The 21,245-nt window shown below is 46.8% G+C and overlaps 1 protein-coding gene across 1 annotated transcript; it reads right to left on the bottom strand.

Annotated features, from left to right (window-relative positions):
* Positions 1–3,596: 3,596 nt before the first annotated feature.
* LOC146340985 (vomeronasal type-2 receptor 26-like) lies at positions 3,597–20,672 on the bottom strand. Its single transcript, XM_084808245.1, has 7 exons — positions 20,306–20,672; positions 13,901–16,181; positions 12,557–12,845; positions 8,936–9,709; positions 8,047–8,256; positions 5,274–5,400; positions 3,597–5,058 (listed from the first exon to the last, which is right to left on the bottom strand). Exons 2-7 carry the CDS (start codon positions 14,116–14,118, stop codon positions 4,157–4,159), a joined length of 2,520 nt encoding a protein of 839 aa, XP_084664371.1. The 5' UTR covers positions 14,119–16,181; positions 20,306–20,672; the 3' UTR covers positions 3,597–4,156.
* Between the last annotated feature and the right edge of the window lie 573 nt (positions 20,673–21,245).

The following is a 21,245-nucleotide window of genomic DNA, read 5'->3' as shown; positions in this document are numbered from 1 at the left end:
CGGTCTGGAGCCCAGCACGAGGTATTATTCCCCCTGCTAAGCTTTCTAATTCCACATCCAGCATTGTTGGTGACGTTGTGAGGCTAAAATGGAGAGGAGAACCAACTCTGTGCCTGTCTACTCAGAAGTAAGTCTTACTGAGTTCAATACGACTTACTCCTACACATGTCAGCACCCCACTTGCTCCCAGCTCAGCTTTTATTTCCACATCCAGCTAATTATCAAACCACCACGCTATTTGTGGTCCCCTTTCTTTTTGCTGTAATAGCCTACGTAAATATTTACATAGGTTAAGACGGCGAAAAAAAGGAAATGCAAATGGTGGCCACCATAGCTGCTGCCATTTGCATCCTTTTTTTTTTTGCTTGCCATGATAGGCTACATAAATTCTTACGTAGCCTATCACGGCCTCCACAGGGACGCAAAAGGCGTCCCTGCCTTAGCCGTGATTGGCTACGTAAGTATTTACATAGCCTATCACGGCTTAGATGAAGAAGCAAATGGCGGCCGCAGGGTGGCCGCTATTCACAAGTCAGCGCGGACGGCAGCAGGTAAGTGCTCCGTCCCACATGCCTTTCGTGGGTTGCGGGGGCAGGGGCTTTGTTCCACCATGGATTTCGGGGGGCCAAATGCACTGGCATTCGGGCTCACCGAGATCCATGGCGGAATTCTCTGACATCCCTAGCTCCTGGTCAACGGCGATCCTGGGAGGCCCATACTTTCGTATGTGTAGGATAGCCCAGCTCGCTTTACTGTTTTGCTCTTGAGATGTGTGCCTTGGTGTTTGGCATTTCTGGTTTTGCTTAGTGTTTTGTACCTTGCTTGTAATTTCTTGGACAACCGACCACCTCTCCCTCTCCCTTCCTCTTCGTTCCTTCCCCAAAAAACATTTTTACCCAACTTCCAGTTGGTGTCTTGTGTCCTGAATAACTTCAGTGCTGACTACAGTGCCTATTGGCCTGGAAGGGAGCTCCTGGGTTAATTTAAGGGAATCTGGTGGCCGTGTTTGGCCTGGTCTACCTTGCTGGGTTGTTGGGGTGAAACCAGCAATCCTTCACAATCCCTGAGAGAAAGCTCCTCAAAAAAGGATTAATTTGCCAATTCACAATGCATCGCCATCCTATAAAAAAAACCACACAGATTTACAGCACAGCCTTACAGTATATTGGAGACATCACCTCTAATCTATCGCTAGAGGAGGCAAGTGCCCCATTGGAGCCCATACAATGGATCTTCCTTTTTAAATATATATTCTCTTTGGGGGCAGTATGTTAATTGCTGCCTGTAGCTGCCTAGTGTTAGGACCTACTGACAAGGGGTTTTCTACCTGATCCTGAGTGACTAAATCCACTTCAGCCTTCATTAATGCTAGCATTTGTTTCAGGAGAACAAAATTCATTTAAATTTAAATACCTAACAGCCTGCCAGTCTTCAGGGCTTTGCTTTGGTAGCAACCAAGCAGAGGGCTGAGGGTTTTTTTGGAGCATAACCAGTTGACAGCTTCAAAGTAACTAGCTCCTTGGAGGACCGAAACGTCTCCTGGTCTTGAATGTCAACTGAATGGCTTGGAGACATGGAGAGTGCCTAGAAGAAGGCAGATCTTGATGAACAACTCACGTTCGAAGCTGATTCTCCAGTGGTGAAAAAGAACTCACAATCTTATTCTGTTTGGAGGTGGGCAAGAGATCATGATCTCCAGGATGACTGATTCATTTAGATTTTCTCATTTAAAAATAAGACAAGTTATCTGTCAAGTTAGAATTGTAAAATGATACAACTAGCTGGAAAACAATGTTTCTAAAATGTTAAGACAATTATCAATATCAGTAATGAGTAAAAATTGAAAACACAACAAAAACTAAAAATCAGTATCTAAAAGCTCAGAATAAAATTATTTTTCCCAGCCCGCCTCAAACACCACTAGGAGATTCCTTTCCCACAATGATAAAAATTGAGAGTCCAATATCCAATGTAAAGCTTTTAATCCCCTCTCGTGGAGCCCGAGTCGGGCTTTGTCAGTCCATTCTCTGCATTTTTTTCTCTCCTTGCAAAAATGAAAATCGCCTGCAGTGATGTGTTGATACTATGACAATGTCAGAAGACTTAGTCAGTAACGTCATCCATTCATTCATACGCGGTTCTCTTCTCTTCTCAGTGCTGTTGTGAGGAAACACAAGAGCACTTTTCTTTTCAATATGGTTGAAGGATCATCCAAGCAGCAGTGCTGGATCCAACCTGTAAGCAGGGTGAGGGACCTCTAAGTAAATCCCAAGTGTAACTTTTCCAATACAAACTCCATAATTCGAGAGTCTAGCGAGGTGTTGAAACTGCTGAGTGAGATGTCAAGCAAGGTGATAAAAATGGCGAAATTAATTGAAGCATTAAAACAAACGGCGGCGCCCAAAAAGAACGCTACAACTCAAGGCACCATCTTGTTTTCTAACCAGCTCTCTCTCACACAATGAACCGAACGCAGGCTGGTCTCCCCCTCCTCCACCCCTGTCACTGACCAGAGACTGCTGGGTTAAGGTCAGCTCCAATGTGGCAGCTAGAGCCTGAGGCAGTAAATTGGTGTCCAAAATATGGGTGTTTGAATACTGCCTTATATCTCTTAGTTAGATGCATCTCTAGCAAAAAATACGACCTCTGTAGAGTACTTTGTAATTTCTGTTGTAACCCTTTTCCTTTTAACATCTGTTCTGCCTGACCACATTCTCTCACACACAGAGGTCCCAGAAACGCACCACTAAACTTCTGCTGCTGGTTGGGCTTCTCCTCCACACGGCAGTGATTCCCCTGCCCACCACACCCGCACATTCCGAGGTCCACATGATGAGACACCCACAGACTTGCATTATGCAAATAAAAAATATTTTTAAAATAAGGACATGGCATTTTAAAAATCAGTTCCATCAACGATAGTGGAAAGGAATAGGAAAATATCAGTCTCCAAAATAAAGAGCCTATTCTATTGTTCACAAATGATGGGCACCAAAGGGAGCCAACACAGGCTTTCAGGAACACTATTGCATGACTTAGTTTTTTCTTCTTTTTTCTGTTAACTACCCTTTCTCCCACAATATTTAACCAATCTCCCTGAAATTTTCCGGTGATGTAAAACAAGCATGTCTTTCTGGCACCTGCAAATTTCAGGAAGGATGGTGAAATCTATTCGATTTTATAAAGCTTAGAACAACCCACCTGCCTGATTTCCATTCCACATTATGGGACCCTGTTCTGTCCCTGACACCTTATCTAACAGGAGCCACAACCGGGCCTGCTATAATGAGGAGGTGCATTGCTATTTTTCCAATGTTCAATAAAATGTCCCTGATTTTGAAGGAATCTGTTACACTGTTGTCTCCTCTCTCACCCTACCTTTCCATTTTTCCACAACAGCATATTCATACATTTTACATCCCAGCTCTGCAAATATGGGTGTCGCTGACATTGACCATAATGTGTTCTTGCTGCTAGTATCACTCCCGCTAAAAGTGAGCTCTGCGGGCAAGTGCCAACAACAACCAAGCCACAACGGGGCTCCTGAGAAACAAGAGAGAAGGATGAGCATTCTGGAAGGAAACAGGTTTGCAGAAGTACTGAAACATGAACACAATTTATTTTATTCATTTTCATTTAGCATTACATTTATATCTGGCCATGTTTCCTCTCTGAAAGAACTCAAGTTCCAAATGCCTCAACAGTGGCCAATAAAATGAAATTAAACCTATCCTCCCCAAGACCAATCCAGTGAGCAGAATGGAGAATGGCATGGAGGAGAGAAGAATGTTCTCCTTATAGGGGAAGTCAGATCCGTACAATTTAGAGTATCTATGAAGTGAGCCTAATCCTGAACCATACTGCAACTCTCTGTTGTACCTATAATGCATGATATGTAACACCAATTCCTGATAGTGTGATGGCATGATTTTTTAAAGAAATTATATGGTTGAAAGATATCTAGGAGCAATATAATGCCATACAGACAACCTTTAAGTCCATTTCCAGTTGACTGGGAAAGAGCAAAAGCCCAGTGTGAAAAGGATCCTGTAGCTTAAGGAATAACTCAGCACTTTCAACAATGTTATTGGCCTTCTTACACATGTACTTGACAGGAAACTAGAGTAGCAGGGCATGTTTCAAAGTGATAGACACCCTAAGTCCTTCTCCTGATTAGATGATCTTTACAGTTGAGACTGGGCCTCAGCAATATAATGTAGCATTTGGGGAGGAAGATGCAAGCCAGCAGACCAGCCCCAGAGGCCAAGATGGAGAAGACCTCCACAGCCACCATAGACTTCCCCTTGGTGCTCAGGTAGGTGGGCACAAAGGAGACCCAAACACTGCAAAACACCAGCATGCTGAAGGTGATAAACTTGGCTTCGTTGAAGGTGTCAGGCAGTTTTCTGGCTAGGAAAGCCACCATGAAGCTGATGACAGCCAGAAAACCCATGTAACCCAGGACACTGTAAAACATAGTGACTGAGCCTTCATTACATTCGACGATGATTTCTCCAGCCAGGGAATGGAAGTCCAAGACTGGGAATGGGGGAGAGGTCACCAGCCAGAAAGCACAGATAACTGCTTGGATGAGGGGACAGGCCAGGACAATGGAGTTTGGTAGTTGTCTCCCCAAGAGTTTTCTGGCCATGTTTCCTGGCTTGGTGGCCATGAAGGCCAGAACCACTGTGACAGTTTTTGCAAGCACAGAAGAAATGGCAATGGAGAAAATGATGCCAAAAGCAGTTTGACGTAGAAGACATGTGACCTTCGTGGGGCGACCGATGAACAGAAAGCAACTGAAGAAACAGAGCAGGAGAGAAAGTAGGAGGACATAGGTGAGGTCTCGGTTGTTGGCTTTGACGATGGGCGTGTCACGGTTTAGAATGAAGGTGGCCAACACTACAGATGTAATCAGAGAGAGGAAAAGAGCCAGAGAAGCTAAAATGAACCCCAGTGTCTCCTGATAGGAAAGGAAGTGGGTCTTCTTGGGGAAACAGTGGTCTTGGTTGCTGTTTGGGTGTTGATCTTCTGGGCACGGGTCACAGTGATCTGCATCTGGAATGAGCAAAAGTATCTCAAACATGGCATACATGTTCTTTTTGTACAGACAGTGCAGGCCACAAAGAAGGAGACGGAAGTGTCAGTTCCCTAGCTGACTGTCCATATAAGCGTGCAGCCTTAAATGGCCATGTCTTCTCCTTGTGCATGATCTTCCCATGCTAACCCCGGTATGCTCTGCAATTGAACAAGGCTCTCAATGCTTGAGCTACCTGTCCGGTTAGAAATCGTCCCTTCTGGGCAACGGTCACATCTGTAGCAGCAAACTGGCTTCCCCTCTGGAACTTTTCTCTGGTGCCCTGGAGAGCACCGTTCCACACACCTCGCAGAGGGAGGCACCTAAACGGGGAGACAGAAATAGTTGAGCTTTTACACACAATGGATGTTGCACCAAAATAGGACAGAGTTACTCAACAGAGTTTTCCAATACACAATGGATAGGATCTAGGGATGGACAAAAGTCCCTTACCTGTCCTCGAATCTTGCTTCGTGGTGGGGGGGAGGCGCTTCGCTTCTCCCCCCGAAGTTCATGCGAGGGGGGGGAGACGCCCCGCCTCGCCCATCCGAAATTCAGGCTGGGAGGGAAGCGCCCCATCCCTCGCCGGCGAAATTCAGGCTGGGTAGAAGCGCCCTGTCTACCCGGCCGCGAAAAAACAAACAAAAAAACCCCACCCCCGTGATAGGCTACGTAACGATTAACGTAGCCTATCACGGCTAGATTTCCAAAGTCAGCCGTGATAGGCTACGTAAATCGTCACGTAGCCTATCACAGGTGACTTTGGGAAAAAAAAAAGCGCGTACACAAATGGCGGCCCCCATAGGGAGCTGCCATTTGCATTCCTTATTTGGTCCCTGTAGTCTACGTAAAGATTTACTAAGACTACGGCGAAAATAAGGGCAACGCAAATAGCGTTGCCCTTATTTTCGCTGTAGTCTACATCAATCTTTTTGTAGACTACAGGGACCAAATAAGGAACGCAAATGGCGGCTCCCTATGTGGGCCACCATTTGCGTACGCACTTTTTTTTTTCCCCCAAAGTCACCCGTGATAGGCTACGTGACGATTAACGTAGCCTGTCACGGCTGACTTTGGAGATCTAGCCATGATAGGCTATGTTAATTGTTACGTAGCCTATCACGTTTTTTTTTTTTTTTTACTGCACTTGTAATGGCGGCGGCAGCAGCCGGTAAAAAGACTGGCTGCCGCCCCCGCCCCTGGCGAATACCCGACGAACCGCCGCCAGGACCCACCTCCGGGAGGGACATTCGTGAATGGTAAGTCCCATCCCGGGGAGGGGGGGTGGGGGAGTGGTGGAGAATTTCACCCCCGATTTCGGGGGGCCAAATGCATTGGCACTCAGCCCCCCGAAGTTTCGGGGAGAAATTCTCCCCCATTCCTAATAGGATCACCAGTTTAGAAAGTCTGAATCTTTTCTGGATTTCTGCAGGTTACTTAGAATCATCGTAATGGAAGCTGATGGAGATATACATGTTCATACGGATGCAAAAACATGAAGCTGCCTCCTCCTTCATCAGACCCTTTCTCTGCTTCTCTAGGGATGCTGCAGAAATCTTCCACAGACCCCAGTGAGGGGTCCGCTACACCACTTGCATCCCTGCTATTTGACGTGATAGGCTATGTAAATCTTACGTAGCCTATGGTGTGAAAAAACAGGGACACAAACGGCGTATTTGCGTCCCAGCTCCAAAGTCCCTGCTGTGGTTTTGGAGGTGGCTGGCAGCTCCCCAGAGTCAATGCAGAGTGGGGCAGCTGGCGAGGATTCTGGCGGAGGAGAAACGGATCGATTACCCCCGGTGGCCCCCCCGCAGACAGCAAGGTAAGGGATTCGTACATCCCTATACGTCGCCCACTATTGTCTGCACTGAGTGGAAGTCAATCTCCAAACTTTAAGACCGGGGCCTTTTTCCAGCCATACCTGGAGATGCCAAGGACTCAGAGTGGGAATTTGCATGCCAAGATCGTTCTTTCTCACTGGACAAGGACCCCTTCCTGCACTCAATAGGCCTTTGGTCTCATCTAGAAAGTAGGGATGGCAGAGAATTCCGCCACGGATCACGGTGAGGCCGAATGCCAGTGCATTTGGCCCCGAACTATGTGGTGGAAAGGCCTGCTGCCCCCCCGCCCTCACATGGTTCCCTCCTGGGATGAGACTCACCTGGTGCGGGTCTTATGGGTGGCGGCAGCTGCGGTTATGGCTTCGGGGGCGGCGGCTGCGGTGGCCGGTCTTCCGACAGGCTGCCACCGCCGCCGCCATTTCCACTCTTGTAAAAAAAAACAAAAGAAAGAAAAAGAAAGACGTGATAGGCTACGTAAAGATTTACGTAGCCTATCATTACTAGGTTTTTAAAAAACACACACGATGTGATAGGCTATGTAAATCTTTACGTAGCCTATCATGGCTGGGTGGGTGAAAACAAAAACCGCGTACTCAAATGTAAATATTTACGTAGGCTAAAATGGGGAATCAAAAAGGGAGGCAAATAGTGCCCGCCACGCTATTTGCATTCCCCTTTATCTTCCCCATCATAGTCTACATAAATATTTACGTAGATTAAGAGGGCAAAAATAAGGAACGCAAACGGCAGTGGCTACAATTCCCCGTTTTAGCCTACGTAAATATTTACATTTGCATACGCGGTTTTTGTTTTTGTTTTTTACCCAGAGCCCTCCGCGGCTGGAAATCTGGCTGTGGATGGCTCTGGCCTGGCTGGGCCTGGCCGCCTGCTCCGCGGAGCTGCCGCGGAACACAGCCAGCCGCGGAGGATTCTGGGGGGGAGGAATGGAGCGCCTCCCCCCGGCGAGGATTCCGGGGGAAGGGACGGAACGCCTTCCCCGCCACCATCAACATAATCCACGAACAGGTAAGTGACTTTCATATATCCCTACGAAAGACACCTCCCATTCTCAAGCCATAGAACTGCAAAAATTCTTTATGGCCCCCATGACATTCACTTCAAACCCACCTCTGTAACCCACAAGATTGAATCAGTGTGAATGGTGAAGTCCTGGTCAGGCGGAGCTTCCGGATCCACCTGTCCAACTTTGGTGTGACCTAAAGATTCATTTGGGAAGAAAATCACATTCACAATCTCGTATCTCTCTCCCTTTTTAAAGAAAGAGACTTCATCTCCAGCACTGTTGTTAAACCGGACATTCCTCAAAGAGGCAAGAATCTGAAATGGAAGAGAGAATTATAAACAGGGTAATGGTGAGTGAGTTCTGGTATCTTCTGACATTCTGTGACTGCCATCAAGTTAGGAGACTTCTTCTTTTCTTTACTGCATTGTTTTGATGAACACTGAAGGTGCATTCAGATGGCTTCATTGGGCAATTGCTCAAATATGCCTGCCCAGTGGTTTGCCCATTTTTCTTTGGTGTCTACTTCCTACAAGCCATGCTCCTCTCTTTGTGTGTGTACCAGAAGTAGTAGGGTGGTGTCATCAAGGCGCACAACACCTGAGGTGTCCTGATGCTGCCTGGCAAGAATGAACATGGGGCAGGGGGGGCAGAGAAGCTGCCTGTTTTTTGCTCCTGGAGATGAGGGGTGGGGAGAAGAATAGTATGTATTTGGGGTGACAACTTGCTTGATTCATCCTCCTCAGTAGCCACAGTTTTAATTACATGATTATCACAGAAGCACCATTGGTCTCCACTGCTTTTTATTCACTTCCTAGTGCTCTTTAAGGGAAATGATGGCCATGAAAGAATATCTATGGGGAATGTCTCTATTGGGACCTTTAGATTGGACAAAAAACCCTTCTCCTAGGCTCAACCTTGGCTTCCAGGATCAGACCACCAAGAAACCACCAAGGGACCTATTATAAGATTGTCAACTCTCCACGAGGACGTTACCTGCCATGGCTGAAGATTCAGCAGCCTCTTGCCTCCCCCTCTCAATCCACGTTTGGATCCAGATGAGGACACAGCATGTAACGTGTGTGCAACGGAATAGACAGCATTGTAGATACTGTAGCTGTAACTGGACATGGTCATTGCAAGGATATGGCTCTGCAGGTCCCGTACCTTCTCCTCCCCAGTGCAGTTCCTCCATCCCCACGGAGAGATTTCTCCTGATTTCAGAAAGTCACAGTTAAATGTGAGTCCCCACCATTTCTGAAGAAAGACATCTCCTTGTGGTCGGTGTGGATTTAAGGCCCAGAGAAAATGTGTGAATTCTGGCACATCCTTCCTGTGGACTCTGAAGTGCAAAGCACCATGGAAGTCTTTGGCCTTGTATAAATTTTGTCCTTCCGCAGAAGTTTCCCAATGGGCTGTCAGGATCCAAACCTTCCTAAATGGGATCTTGGTCTTTTCTTCATGAATAGTCAAGAACGCTCTTAATATGAGTACAACGTTGGTGTCCCCAAAGACAATAATCACTTGGGGTTCAAACCAAGCACTAGGAATAGATCCAAGATATGCTTGTTGTAAAAGGAGGGGGTTTGTTGGGTCGAACATGTCAGTGAAGGCCACACAGATGTCCTTCTGCTTGAGCATTGGTGTCAGTGTCTGGATGAAATTTTCACCTCTCTCCTGAGTCAAGGCAACCAGCCCAATCCAGTTCCAATGGAAATGCAGGAGTAGCCGGACAAGGCCCACATATTGAGCAATTTCATTAGTATCAATCTGGAAGAAGGAAGGAAATTCTGATTTTTCTCCCTGAACAGGGTCAGCCAAACCATAACCGAGCTGAAAGAAGGATTTTCTTTTTAGTCTACTGCAGTGAATATTGTGCTCCTTTGAAGGCTGACATGTTTTTAATGGCATAATCTTCCATGGACTGCTACAGCCAGCTTCAGATGCATGAAGCGCTACCCAGAAGGAAGACATCCACTTGAGACATAGACATCTAATATGAAATGAAGCTCTCTTTAAGGTCCCCCCCCCCACTGTGGATATCAACCCAAAAGTCAGGGCTGCCCTGGAGGTAACCTTGGCACAGTTTCTAGCCATTGTCCTGAAGAGGCCCATGTCGCTACACTGAAGCAATAGGTCACTTTGTAAGTGTGGTGGGGATTTAGGGTCCCTCCCTAAAAAGGATAGTTTGGTCAAACAGTTCCATTGTATGTCAATATCCATTAGGACACACGAAATGGAAAATATGACATAATGGCAGTGGGTCAATCAGAAACCTCATATGTTCCTCTACTCGGAACACTTTTCGTTTTCATCCCAATTAGTGTGGCTGAAACAGAAGCTCTTTTATATGGAAATGTGTCCCAATACATAAAGCACTGACAAATTTAATATTGTTGTGGGTTCAGGTTCCCACAGTCACTGGAGGAATTAATGAAATGCATTAACTGACTGCAGCAAAATGAAGAAGGAATCTTGTGTCACCTTGTTCAAGAACACACGTACAGATGAAGAGCCGTACTGCATCACACCAAGGGTCCATCAAGCCCACCATTCTTTTCCCACAGTGGCCAACTAGCTGTCAACCAGGAAGCATCCAGGAGGACAGAAGTGCAACAGCACCGTCCCGTCCACGTTTCCCAGCAACAGGTCTACTTAGGCATACTGTCTCTGGTTCTGGACGTAGCACATAGCCATCAGGACTATGAGCCATTGAGAGCCTTTTCCTCCAGGAATTCATTTAACCCCCTTTTAAAGCCATCCTAGTTGGTGGCCATCACTACATGTTGTGGTAGCGAATTCCATAGTTTCACTATGCACTCTGCGAAAAGGTCTTCCTTTTCTCTGTCCTGAGTCTCCAACCAACCAGCTTCATGGGATGACCCCAGGTTCTAATATTTTGAGAGAGGCTGAAAAATAGCTCCCTATCCACATTCTCCACACCATGCATAATTTTGTACACCTCTATCATGTCTCCCCTTACTCTCCTTTTTTCCAAGCTAAACAATCCCAGCTGCTGTATCCTTCCCTCATGGGGGACAGGAGGAGATGCTCCAGCCCCTTGATCATCTTAGTTGCCCTTTTCTGCACTTTCCCCAGCTCTACAATATCCTTTATTGGCAGTTTTATTCTCAATTCTTTGTCCAAATATGCCAAACATGGAGTTTGCCTTTTTTACAGTGGCCACACACTGGGTTGACATTTTCATCAAGCTGAACACCGCAACCACAAAACCGTTTCCATGTTCAGTCACCACCAGCTCAGATCCCATCAGGTTATATTTGAAGTTGGGATTTTTTGTCCCAGTGAGCATCACTTTGCATTTGCCTACATTGAACCTCATTTGCCATTTGGATGCCCATTCTCCCAGGTTGGAGAGTTCCTTTTGGAGCTCCTCACAATCCCACTTTGTTTTAACCACCAGAAATAATTTGCTGCCATCGGCAAGGATGGACACTGCACTGCACACTACTCATTCCAGACCATTTATGAACATGTCGAAGAGCATTGGTCCCAGTACAGAACCTTGTGGTACCCCACTATTTACATCCCTCCATTGGCAGAATTTCCCATTTATTCCCATTCTCGGCTTCCTGTTATTAAACCAGTTACGCATCCATAAGAAGAGCCGTCCTCTTCTTCCATGACCACTAAGTTTGCTCAGGAGTCTTTGATGAGGGACTTTGGAAGTACATGTACTTCCAAAAAGCTTTTTGGAAGTACATGTAGACAATGTCTAATGGGTCACTCTTGTCTACACGTCTATTGAAACTCTCAAAGAACTCTAAAAGTTTATTGAGACAGGACTTACCTTTGCAGCAGCCATGCTGATTCTTTTCCAACAGGGCTTGTCCTATTAGAGGCTCGCTAATTTTATCTTTCATAATGCTTTCAACCAATTTACCCAGAATAAACCTTAAGCTAGCTGGCCTGAGATTTCCTGGATTGCCCCTGGATCCCATTTTAAAAATGGGTGTTACATTGGCCATCGTCCAGTCCTCTGGTACAAAGGCTGATCTTAGGGAAATGTCGCATAGTTTGGCTAGAAAATGAGCCATTTCATATTTCAATTCTTTGAGAACTCTAGCATGGATACCATCTGGGCCTGGTGAATTTATTTGCTTTCAGTATATCCATAAGGTTGAGAACTTCATCTCTGTTCACCACTATTTGTCTCAGTTCATCAGACTCCATTCTTGACAACATCCGTTCAGGCACAGGTATCTGTCCTATATCTTCTGCAGTGAAGACAGATGAAAAGAATTCATGCAGCTTCTCTGCAATCTCCTTGTCCTCCTTTAGCAGGAGGTTTGTTTGTGAATCTTTAAGGTGTTGCAAGACTCGATTTTTTTCTCCCCATCCAAATCGTTTTCTTATGTAACAGACCCAGTGCTGATTGGGACTAGTCAAACAATAGCCACCTGAGACTCCTGGCTACAACCGAGGTTATGACGGGGCAGGTTAGCCAAGGTCAGAAGGCCTCCTGCTCTTACCATCCACAATCAAGGCAACACACCCACTGCATGGGGGGAAATGGCTTCAGAGATTGGCCTCTCCAGCTCAGAGTTCCTGAGGTCTGCAGATCCCCCACATCTCTCCCCAGATGATTCCCCTTACCTGTGGGATCTTGAAGATGCCCATTACAGAAGCAATCTCCCTCGAGGATTTGGAATCGAGACCCCCAATAATGGAGAGCAGTTGATCATGTCTGTGACATTTATAATTAGGAAACATTCGCCCCGACGTGGAGAGCAGAGACAGACTGTTCAAGTGGATCCATCTTGCGATGTTGCTGTGGTCATAGATGCGAAAGCCAAGGGTGTGGTTGGGGAGGAGAATTCTGTCCATTTGGATCTCCTTCATGGCGAACGCCAAGGCCAGGACTTGCTGGTAGTGCTTGAATATCCTGCAGAGATGGGAGTTATGACGGGAGGCGAGTGAAGATACAATATAGTATAAGGTGGGAGGGAGACATTTGTTGCTGCTCTGATTACCCAACTGCGAGTTTGAAATGTTTGCTCATCTACTTCAGCTCACCCAGAAATCAGCCTTCCCCACCCCTGTCTTACATGACATCTGCGGGGGGTGGAAGGGTGGCCATTTCTAGGTCATTATGAAACTCTTCACATGAAGCCCAAACATTGTTTCGCTCTGCCTACCCTCCTTGCACCAAGCAGCCTCTAGGGGCAGGTCACCTGTTCTCCAGTTCACAAGGAAACGGAGATATGATGGCCAACCCTCCCCTAGTCACCCCCACCCTCAGCTCGATTCAGAAGAGTAGGAGACTGCAAAGCCAGCTTCTGGCTCAAGACTCTGAAAATCATTTATTCCAAACTCAGATACAAGGAGGACACAAACCAGTGACTTCAGTGTTGGTGGAACAAAGTATGAAGTGTCCTCCCAACCTATTGGTTGAATGCACAAATCCCAGCTTCCAAGTTCCCCTTCTCTGCGTTATACATACACACACCCCTTTCCACATATTTCGCCTTGCAGCAGTAGATGCAACAGCAGAGCTTGGCTCCCCCAGTCTCTGGACATTATAGTTCCCAGGGTTTCTGTGTCACTACCATAGCCAGACAAGGAAAGAGGAATCGTGCTCCTGCTTAGAATGGGACCATACATAGCTCAGAGCCACAGAGCACAGGCTTTTCATCCTTTGCATGCAGGAGGTCCCAGGTTAAATGCCTGGCTTCTCCAGAAAAGGTAGGAAAGCTCCCTGACTGAAACCCTGGAGAGCTGCTGCTGCCAGCCAGTGCTGACAACTCCGGGCTGGATGGACCGAGGGTCTGACTCGGTATACTACAGCTTCCTGTGTTGCCATGCAGCCGGAGAAGAACCCCCAGGTCTCTGCTTCTCATTACAGGTTGACGCCAAATTAGGATCAGCTTGGAAGGAGGCCTCTAATCTGCAAGCAAAGCAGGCAAACATCTGTCCCAGATCCCTCTTGTGGACACTTACAAAGCAGAATTGCGGAGTTCTGGTGGTGCTAAACCACTAAAGTCCTGAGTCTCTTCATAATAATTCATGCCAACGGGCAAATTCCCTCCGACAAGGAGGTCTCCGGGGCTGTGATAGGCTTGCAGTTCCTTAGGCCTGGTCAAGAGGCAGGTGGTTCTCAGCATCCTCTGGGTGGCCAGAGGCACCATCCAGAGCAGCAGCAGCAGCAGCGAAATCATCAGCGGCACAGAGACACCTTCCCTCCTAGGTCAGCGACCAGGCACAACCTGAAGAAGAGCTGAATATACAGGCCCTGGCAGGGGAATTTGAGCGTAGCCAGAAATGATCAGCCCTCAAGTCATCAGACACTGCCCCGCCCCACATGGAAGGGCCCAGGACATATTTATATGAAGGATGTTTTCTCCTGGATTTCGTTGTTCTTGGTTGGGTGAGCGGAAATCCATGGGGGTTCATCAGAAATTACTGTAATTTCCACAATTCCAGAGTGGCAAAATAGCCACAGCCCCACAGCACTGAGCTCCCTTTGCACAGTGGAGGGAGGAGGGAAAAGTTTCAATTGCTTCTCTGTGGGGCAGACAGGCTCTGAGATCGGGCTTGAGTTGTCACGTTCCGGCCTTGGGCCTGTGTGGAGCTGAGGAGCTAAATCCAAGATGGAGTCTGAGCTTGTGCCAAAGTTCATTAGCCCAGATAGGTGACTGGGGAAAGGGAGGAGCTGGGTGTGGCAGAGTCGTGCTCAGTGATGCTTGGAGCAACCATAGTATGTGAGCTGTGTGTCTAAGCTTAAATGCATGTCTGTTTCTCTTGCAGGCCAGATGGAAGTTTCTCTGTTAGCTGAACAGTCCATCTGCCAGTTTCTTTCGACAGTTTATATATGATCGTTCAGATAACGTATTGCTGTCTCGGGATTGATCTTTTCCCTCCCTGTTAAAAGATTGTCAGGTTCATTACTCAAGTTTTCTTTTGTCTACTTCAGCTGCCTGTTCGAGTTACTGGCCCACAAGAAACAGCATGCAGCCAATTTGGAGCTCCATTTTCCATTTAAATCCTTGTAGCTATGGAGGAAATAACCAATAAAGAACCATCAAGGGAGTTTGTCAAGCAAAGCATACTGATATAGAGTACATTAGTGACAGACTCTGAGATGGGCCCACTCCGGGCCAGGGGGAAGGAGAGACCAGAGGAGAGAGACTCTGAGGGAGGATTACGGAAGGCCACTGAAGTGCGCTACTTCGCATACAGAATAGGCCTCAGTGCTGAGACACCGAAGGCTTAGTGCTACTCTTCCGCCTCTCCTTAATGGATCTCCCTCAGACGGAGCATTGAGAAAATACTGGGGGGTTGCAAGATAAAGACAACGATGTCTGGACCTCCTGTAAAAATTCAGGGACTGAGGCAGTGTTGCACAAAATGCTAGTTTCACCCCCTGGAGGCTGGTCCAATTTGCCCCAAAGAGGAGAGTCAACTGCAGGCTGGGTCCAACTCGATTTTATTGTTTGCAAACAGTTCGACAAAGGAGCCCACACTCAAAAGCAGAGTCGACCCTGGGCGACCCCCGCGCTACAGTTTTATCACTTAGCCTGCATTCCTCAGCCAACGTGTTACTTTTGATTGGTTGCCAGCGGTTTGCTTAGCAACCTTATCTTAGGGTTAATGTCTGCTCATTCCAGGCATGCGCAGCTCTTACAGTACTACGTGCTGCTTAAGACACATACAATGGCTTTTAGGTTACATTTTTACTACAATTCCCCCCTCAAAAGGCTTTTCTCAAATTTATACTCTCTTTGGTCCAGCGGTGGACTACGCCCTTAAAGGCGCAAACTATTATCGCTGTGGCATTGACGGTTTTCTCTAAACAGCAAGTGAGGCTTAGGATGCCTTTGTTCTAGCTACTAGAATGTTGACAACAAAAACACTTTTTTTTTGAACTTTTGGAACTCAGATTTGTTCCATTCATCAGGAACCCTTGAAATGAGAGCACCCTCTTTCTGTAGAGCTACTTGATTCCTTTCAGGGGTTCATTATTCCAATGGTGACCTTCAGGTGGGTCAGCTTCCGGTGTGACCCTCTCTGGTGCAGGTGATGCCTTTATTCAGTGTGATGAATCCACTTTTTCCCTTTAGCGACTTTTATAGCAATGGGAGTGGTATGTAGGATCTGAAACAGACCCTTCTGCTCCTTGGTAGGTGGTTCACCGTTCAAGGACTGGATTAGCACCCAATCGTTGGGATTGAGATTATACACTGGAGCATCTAAAGGCCAGGATTGGTGCGGTGTCGCAAACCTGTGAAAACAAAACAGACTGCAAAGCAGTAACATAACCTTGAATCTTAAAACTCTTACTTCTAAATTCACATGTAAGCTATCAGCCATTGGTAATATCCAAGGTGGGCGCTTATAGAACGTCTGTGGCTACTGTCTGTGCAGTGCAGTCAAATGGTTTTATCATTACTAGCAGGTACCGACAGCCATGAGTCTGGGGCAACTCTGAAAAGTCAATTTGAAATCTCTGAAAAGGATAGTAAGCACATGGGCAACTTCTCATTTGAGCTGGGGGCTCAAACATTTTTGAATTGTTTTTGAGGCACAAAGGGCAGTCAGCCACTGTTCTCAGGTCTTGGTCTAACCTGAAGGAGGTGCTATCTGCCTCGGGCGCATCCAAAATCGGGGTGTTAAAGGGGGATGATCCCTTTATTAGCTAACCATAACTTTTGAACTTCTCAATGAGCGGCTTCAAGCCTGCACAGGTGGCTTTCTTCAGAGGATACTGCCTCACGCACACAGGGCTCTCCCTTTTTAAAAGAAGATTTTAACTGGTGTTATGCATTTGCTCGGGCAGGGGTTCTGTCTGCCCACACACATGGATCTACATTCTCTAAAATCTCAGTCTCTTTGGCCTCTGACACAATCTCGACTGCTTGAAGGGCCATCTGCTAATTTGAGCCCTGCATTATTGGCAGCTGTACTACAATCTGATTATCAGGGAAGAAGATTTTAGCTTGCAGTTTTGTTAACAAGTCCTGCTCCAAGAGGGCAACCAGATGTGCAGATGAAACTACAAAGGCATGTTCCAGTATGTTATTTCCAGTCTTCGTGAGGAGGGGCTTACACACGGGCAATTTAGTTTTTTTTTTTCTCTCTTGAATTCCTTTTACAGTTACATGCTTTCCACTTTCTCTCGCCGGGGGGGCTTCGCAGGGATCATAGAAAATGTGGCTCCAGTATCTACTAGGGCCTCACAGTCCCTGCCACCAACCCTTACTTTTACCTTGGGATTCTCCCGAGCGTTTGTTCGTAGGGTAGTGGCCTTTCAGCTAGACTCCCCGCCAGTCCCGGAGGACCCTGCCTGCGTTTGGCAGCCTTCAGGGTGAGTCTCTTTTCTCTTCTCTTTTAACTATGGACAATCTTTCTTCCACTGTCTCTTCTCTTGGCAGTACACACATTTATTGAACCCCGGTCGGCCCTTTCCTTTTCTGCCCCCCCTCCTCTGGTCACTTCTGTGCTCTCAAGGTGTGGTTTATATCTCCGCCCATGGTGGCTGCCAGCATTGCCTTTTCCTTTTTCCAGGAATGGCAATCTTTTCATGTGCTCTCATGTGCACCATAGCTCTACAAACTTCATGATCTGGGGTCTGATAAGGCTAAAGCAGGCGGTGATATTAAGGCTTGCTTCAATTTAAGAAAAGCCTTTTTTATTTTAATTGTCCACTTCTAGTGGGTAATATATTTGTTAAAGCTTCATACGGGGGCTTCGCCCCTTTTTATGGCTACCATAGCCTCCCTCTTGTAAAAGGCACACTTATCTTTTGGCTTGCCTGTTCTGCAGATCATGTTTCAAATTCTCTGTGCCATGCACCAGTTTTAACTCTTTGTCTTCTCTGCAAGTTAGGCTGTTTGCCATTGCTTCGACAGAGACTCACTTGCTTAGATCTTCTTACTAATCTCAACGACACACATTTGGGATAAGCTTTCTTTCTTTTTTAAGCCTTTTTGTCTGCTACTTTCTTCTGCCTTCTTTTATACCTTTTTCATATCATTAAAATCTAACACCATGACTGGAAAACATTTGTTTTGTATCGTAGGGCATGGTGGAGCAGATCTAACCATTATACTCCTCCTCTGACTGCATGGTCAGGGCCCATCAAAATCAAGGGAAGGGCATTTTCATACATGCAAAGAGTTCCAAGCCACCATTTTTGCATCGGCAACTCCACACTGCATGAGTTTTGGCAGAGCGTCAGGTTTTCCTCTGAGCAAATGGAATGTTAGAACAGTTCAGATTTTGAGAAAGAGCTGGGACACATGGGGCAGGAACTTTCTCAGGCTTCAGAAACACAGCTGGCCTTAGAGGTATCACAGGAGAGTGGGGGGCTCTTTCCCTTTCACCTCTTAAGTTAAGAGAATTTGCTGCCCCCCTTTTAAAGGGAAACTAACTTCCGTAGTTTCTCTTTGAACTTTTTGAAGGCTGTTTCCTTTGTAGTCTGTGAATCTCTAGCAATTCGTATCTGTATGCTTCATTAGGGTAAATGAAATCAAAGCCTTGGAAATCATAGAATTATAGAATAGTAGGGTTGGAAGGGGCTTACAAGGCCATCGAGTCCAACCCCCTGCTCAGTGCAGGAATCCAAATCAGAGCATCCCTGACAGATGGCTGTCCAGCCTCGTCTTGAATGCCTCCAGGGTGGGAGAGCCCGCCACCTCCCTAGGTAATGGGTTCCATTGTCATATTGCTCTAACAGTTAGGACGTTTCTCCTGATGTTCAGCTGGAATCCAGCTTCCTGTCACTTGAGCCTATTATTCCGTGTCCTGCACTCTGGGATGATCGAGAAGAGATCCTGGCCTTCCTCTCTGGGACAACCTTTCAAGTACTTGAAGAGTGCTATCAGATCTCCCCCCAGTCTTCTCTTCTCAAGGCTAAATATACCCAGTTCTTTCAGTCAAATGCAGCTTTGTATCTGAGTGTTGAAATCACAAATCAAACTGTACACTGAGCTGATCACAAACAAACACACAATCTACGACAACGGGAGTTTAAGGCTATGACAAGCCTCACAGTACTTTTTATGGCAAGTCTTTAACTGTCCAAAGTTCCAGTCCATGTGCAGAGTGCCTCTAACAAAGAAGGCTTTGGGCCATAAAGAAGGGATGTTTTTAACAAAAGCTCTGTGTCTCTTCATCAGTTCGAATGGGGAAGGTGTAACCTTACACCTCTTCTAGATTCCTCCACAGATAAGAACAGAGCAGTGCTGCTCAGCTTTCCAGCTGTGATGCTTTTCTTGTTTTTTTTTTTTTTTTGTGCAAATCTCACTCTTTTGTCAGGTCCTCACAGACACCTTCCAGCCTCTCTGCTTGCTAAGGCTAAACCAGCCACGGTGAAGGGGTGTTAGGCAAGTCCCCCTTGGCTCTGCTCTGAGTAGGCTGACAGAGATAAGCTTACACAGACCCTGATATTTTGAGAACTTGCTCTGTCTTTTTTTCTTGATTTTGCCACAGTCTTTAAGATGTCAAACAAATCTCTTTCTTCAGAAGTTGCAACTTTTTTCAACTGCTTTTGCTTCTTTTAACAAACTTGGATATGGTGGCAGACAAACTGTCTCTGGGGGGCCCCCTCCCTCCCCCAACAACCTCTCCTCCCAACCTAACAGACCGAATAAGACCGGGGCAGCTCAGGGCACCTTGGGCAGGGTCTCCCAGTCTTCAAGCTCCTTCCGTGGGGCTTGAATCAGGGGGAACAGGGGCTTTGGGCTTCACCTCGGAGCATACCATCATGACTTTACAATATTGAACTTTATATTCAACCTTTTCTCGCCTTCAGTGCATTTTGGTTGGCACTTATCCAAATGCTGATAACCTCACTTTCCCTGAGGCAAATCTATCTCACTACTTGATTCAGACACCACTGGGGTCTCTTGCCCCTGCGGTCCTTTGCCAGTAACACATTTACACATTTACACTTCTGTAACTAAGGGGGATTCTTTCCGCACCAATTCAACCAACCATCAATATAGGCGAATTGATCCCATTGCCCATTATTCACCACATTTTTATATACAGCATTTACAAGATTTGCATCAAAGGATCCTATGTCTGGCCAACTAATTCCAAATGCTGGCCAGTCCAGTTGGCAAAAGAAGGTCAATTTACCCTTGGCCATCTTAATTCTAAAATCTCTTTTGAACTTCCTAAAGTTCCTGAGCATGCATCCCAAGGGAGTGGCAGAGCTTTCTAAATGGGAGCTACCCGCCTCCATTGTGCCTACCTCTGTTTGAAACCATACACGGAGCCTGACAAACCTCCGACACTGACACGGAGTCTGACAAACCTCAGACGCTTACACAGAGTCTGACAAACCTCAGACGCTCTGAAGGCAACTCAAACAGAAAGACAGAAGGGAAATCAAATACTTACTCTGCCCAGCACCCTAGTGCCGTCTCTTCAGACCCGTTCAGCCTGGTTGACTCAATCAATGGAGTCCACGCCTTTAACCTCCTGGGTGTCCCGACCCCCGTTCTCTGGTGCCGTGGCAGACCTCAAAGGCGGTCCGGCGCGCCCCACAGGCACCTTTGCCGGTTCTGTCGTTTGACCCCAGGGTGGTCCAAGGGACTCCTGATGAAATCGCCAAATTGTTGCACAAAATGCTAGTTTCGCCCCCTGGAGGCTGGTCCAATTTGCCCCAAAGAGGAGAGTCAACTGCAGGCTGGGTCCAACTCAATTTTATTGTTTGCAAACAGTTCGACAAAGGAGCTCACGCTCAAAAGCAGAGTCGACCCTGGGCAACCCCCGCGCTACAGTTTTATCACTTAGCCTGCATTCCTCAGCCAACATGTTACTTTTGATTGGTTGCCAGCGGTTTGCTTAGCAACCTTATCTTAGGGTTACTGTCTGCTCATTCCAGGCATGCACAGCTCTTACAGTACTACGTGCTGCTTAAGACACATACAATGGCTTTTAGGTTACATTTTTACTACAGCAGGATGACGACACAAGGAAAGCCTCATCTGGAAGCCCACTTCTCTGCTTTGCTTGGATTTTTTAAAAAGGGGACCGGCCCCCCTCATGTTCTTTTGTCCCAAGTAGGAGGATTTTCCAGCTTAAAATGGAGAGACGGGGGAGCTCTTGGTGGCGCAATGTGTGCAGAATGACTGGTTACAGCTGAAGGCACAGAGCTGTCGGCTCTCTTCACACCCGGCAGTTCATCCCACTACAAACCGGTCCTTTGGATCGCGGACCCTTTCTAGGATTTGGACTGGCCCTGTATATGGGCATCTTTCCTAGCGTGTCCCTCTGCTCTGTCCCTTTTCATGGCTGCACGGAAAAATCAGGACAGAAGGCTGATCGGTGGATCCTT

Source organism: Heloderma suspectum, chromosome 6 (assembly GCF_057233095.1).
Source record: "Heloderma suspectum isolate Gila_16-S chromosome 6, 16-S_ref, whole genome shotgun sequence".
Lineage (NCBI taxonomy): Eukaryota > Metazoa > Chordata > Lepidosauria > Squamata > Helodermatidae > Heloderma > Heloderma suspectum.
Note: the sequence above shows the minus strand (reverse complement) of the source record. Positions and strands in the feature narration are given on the sequence as shown.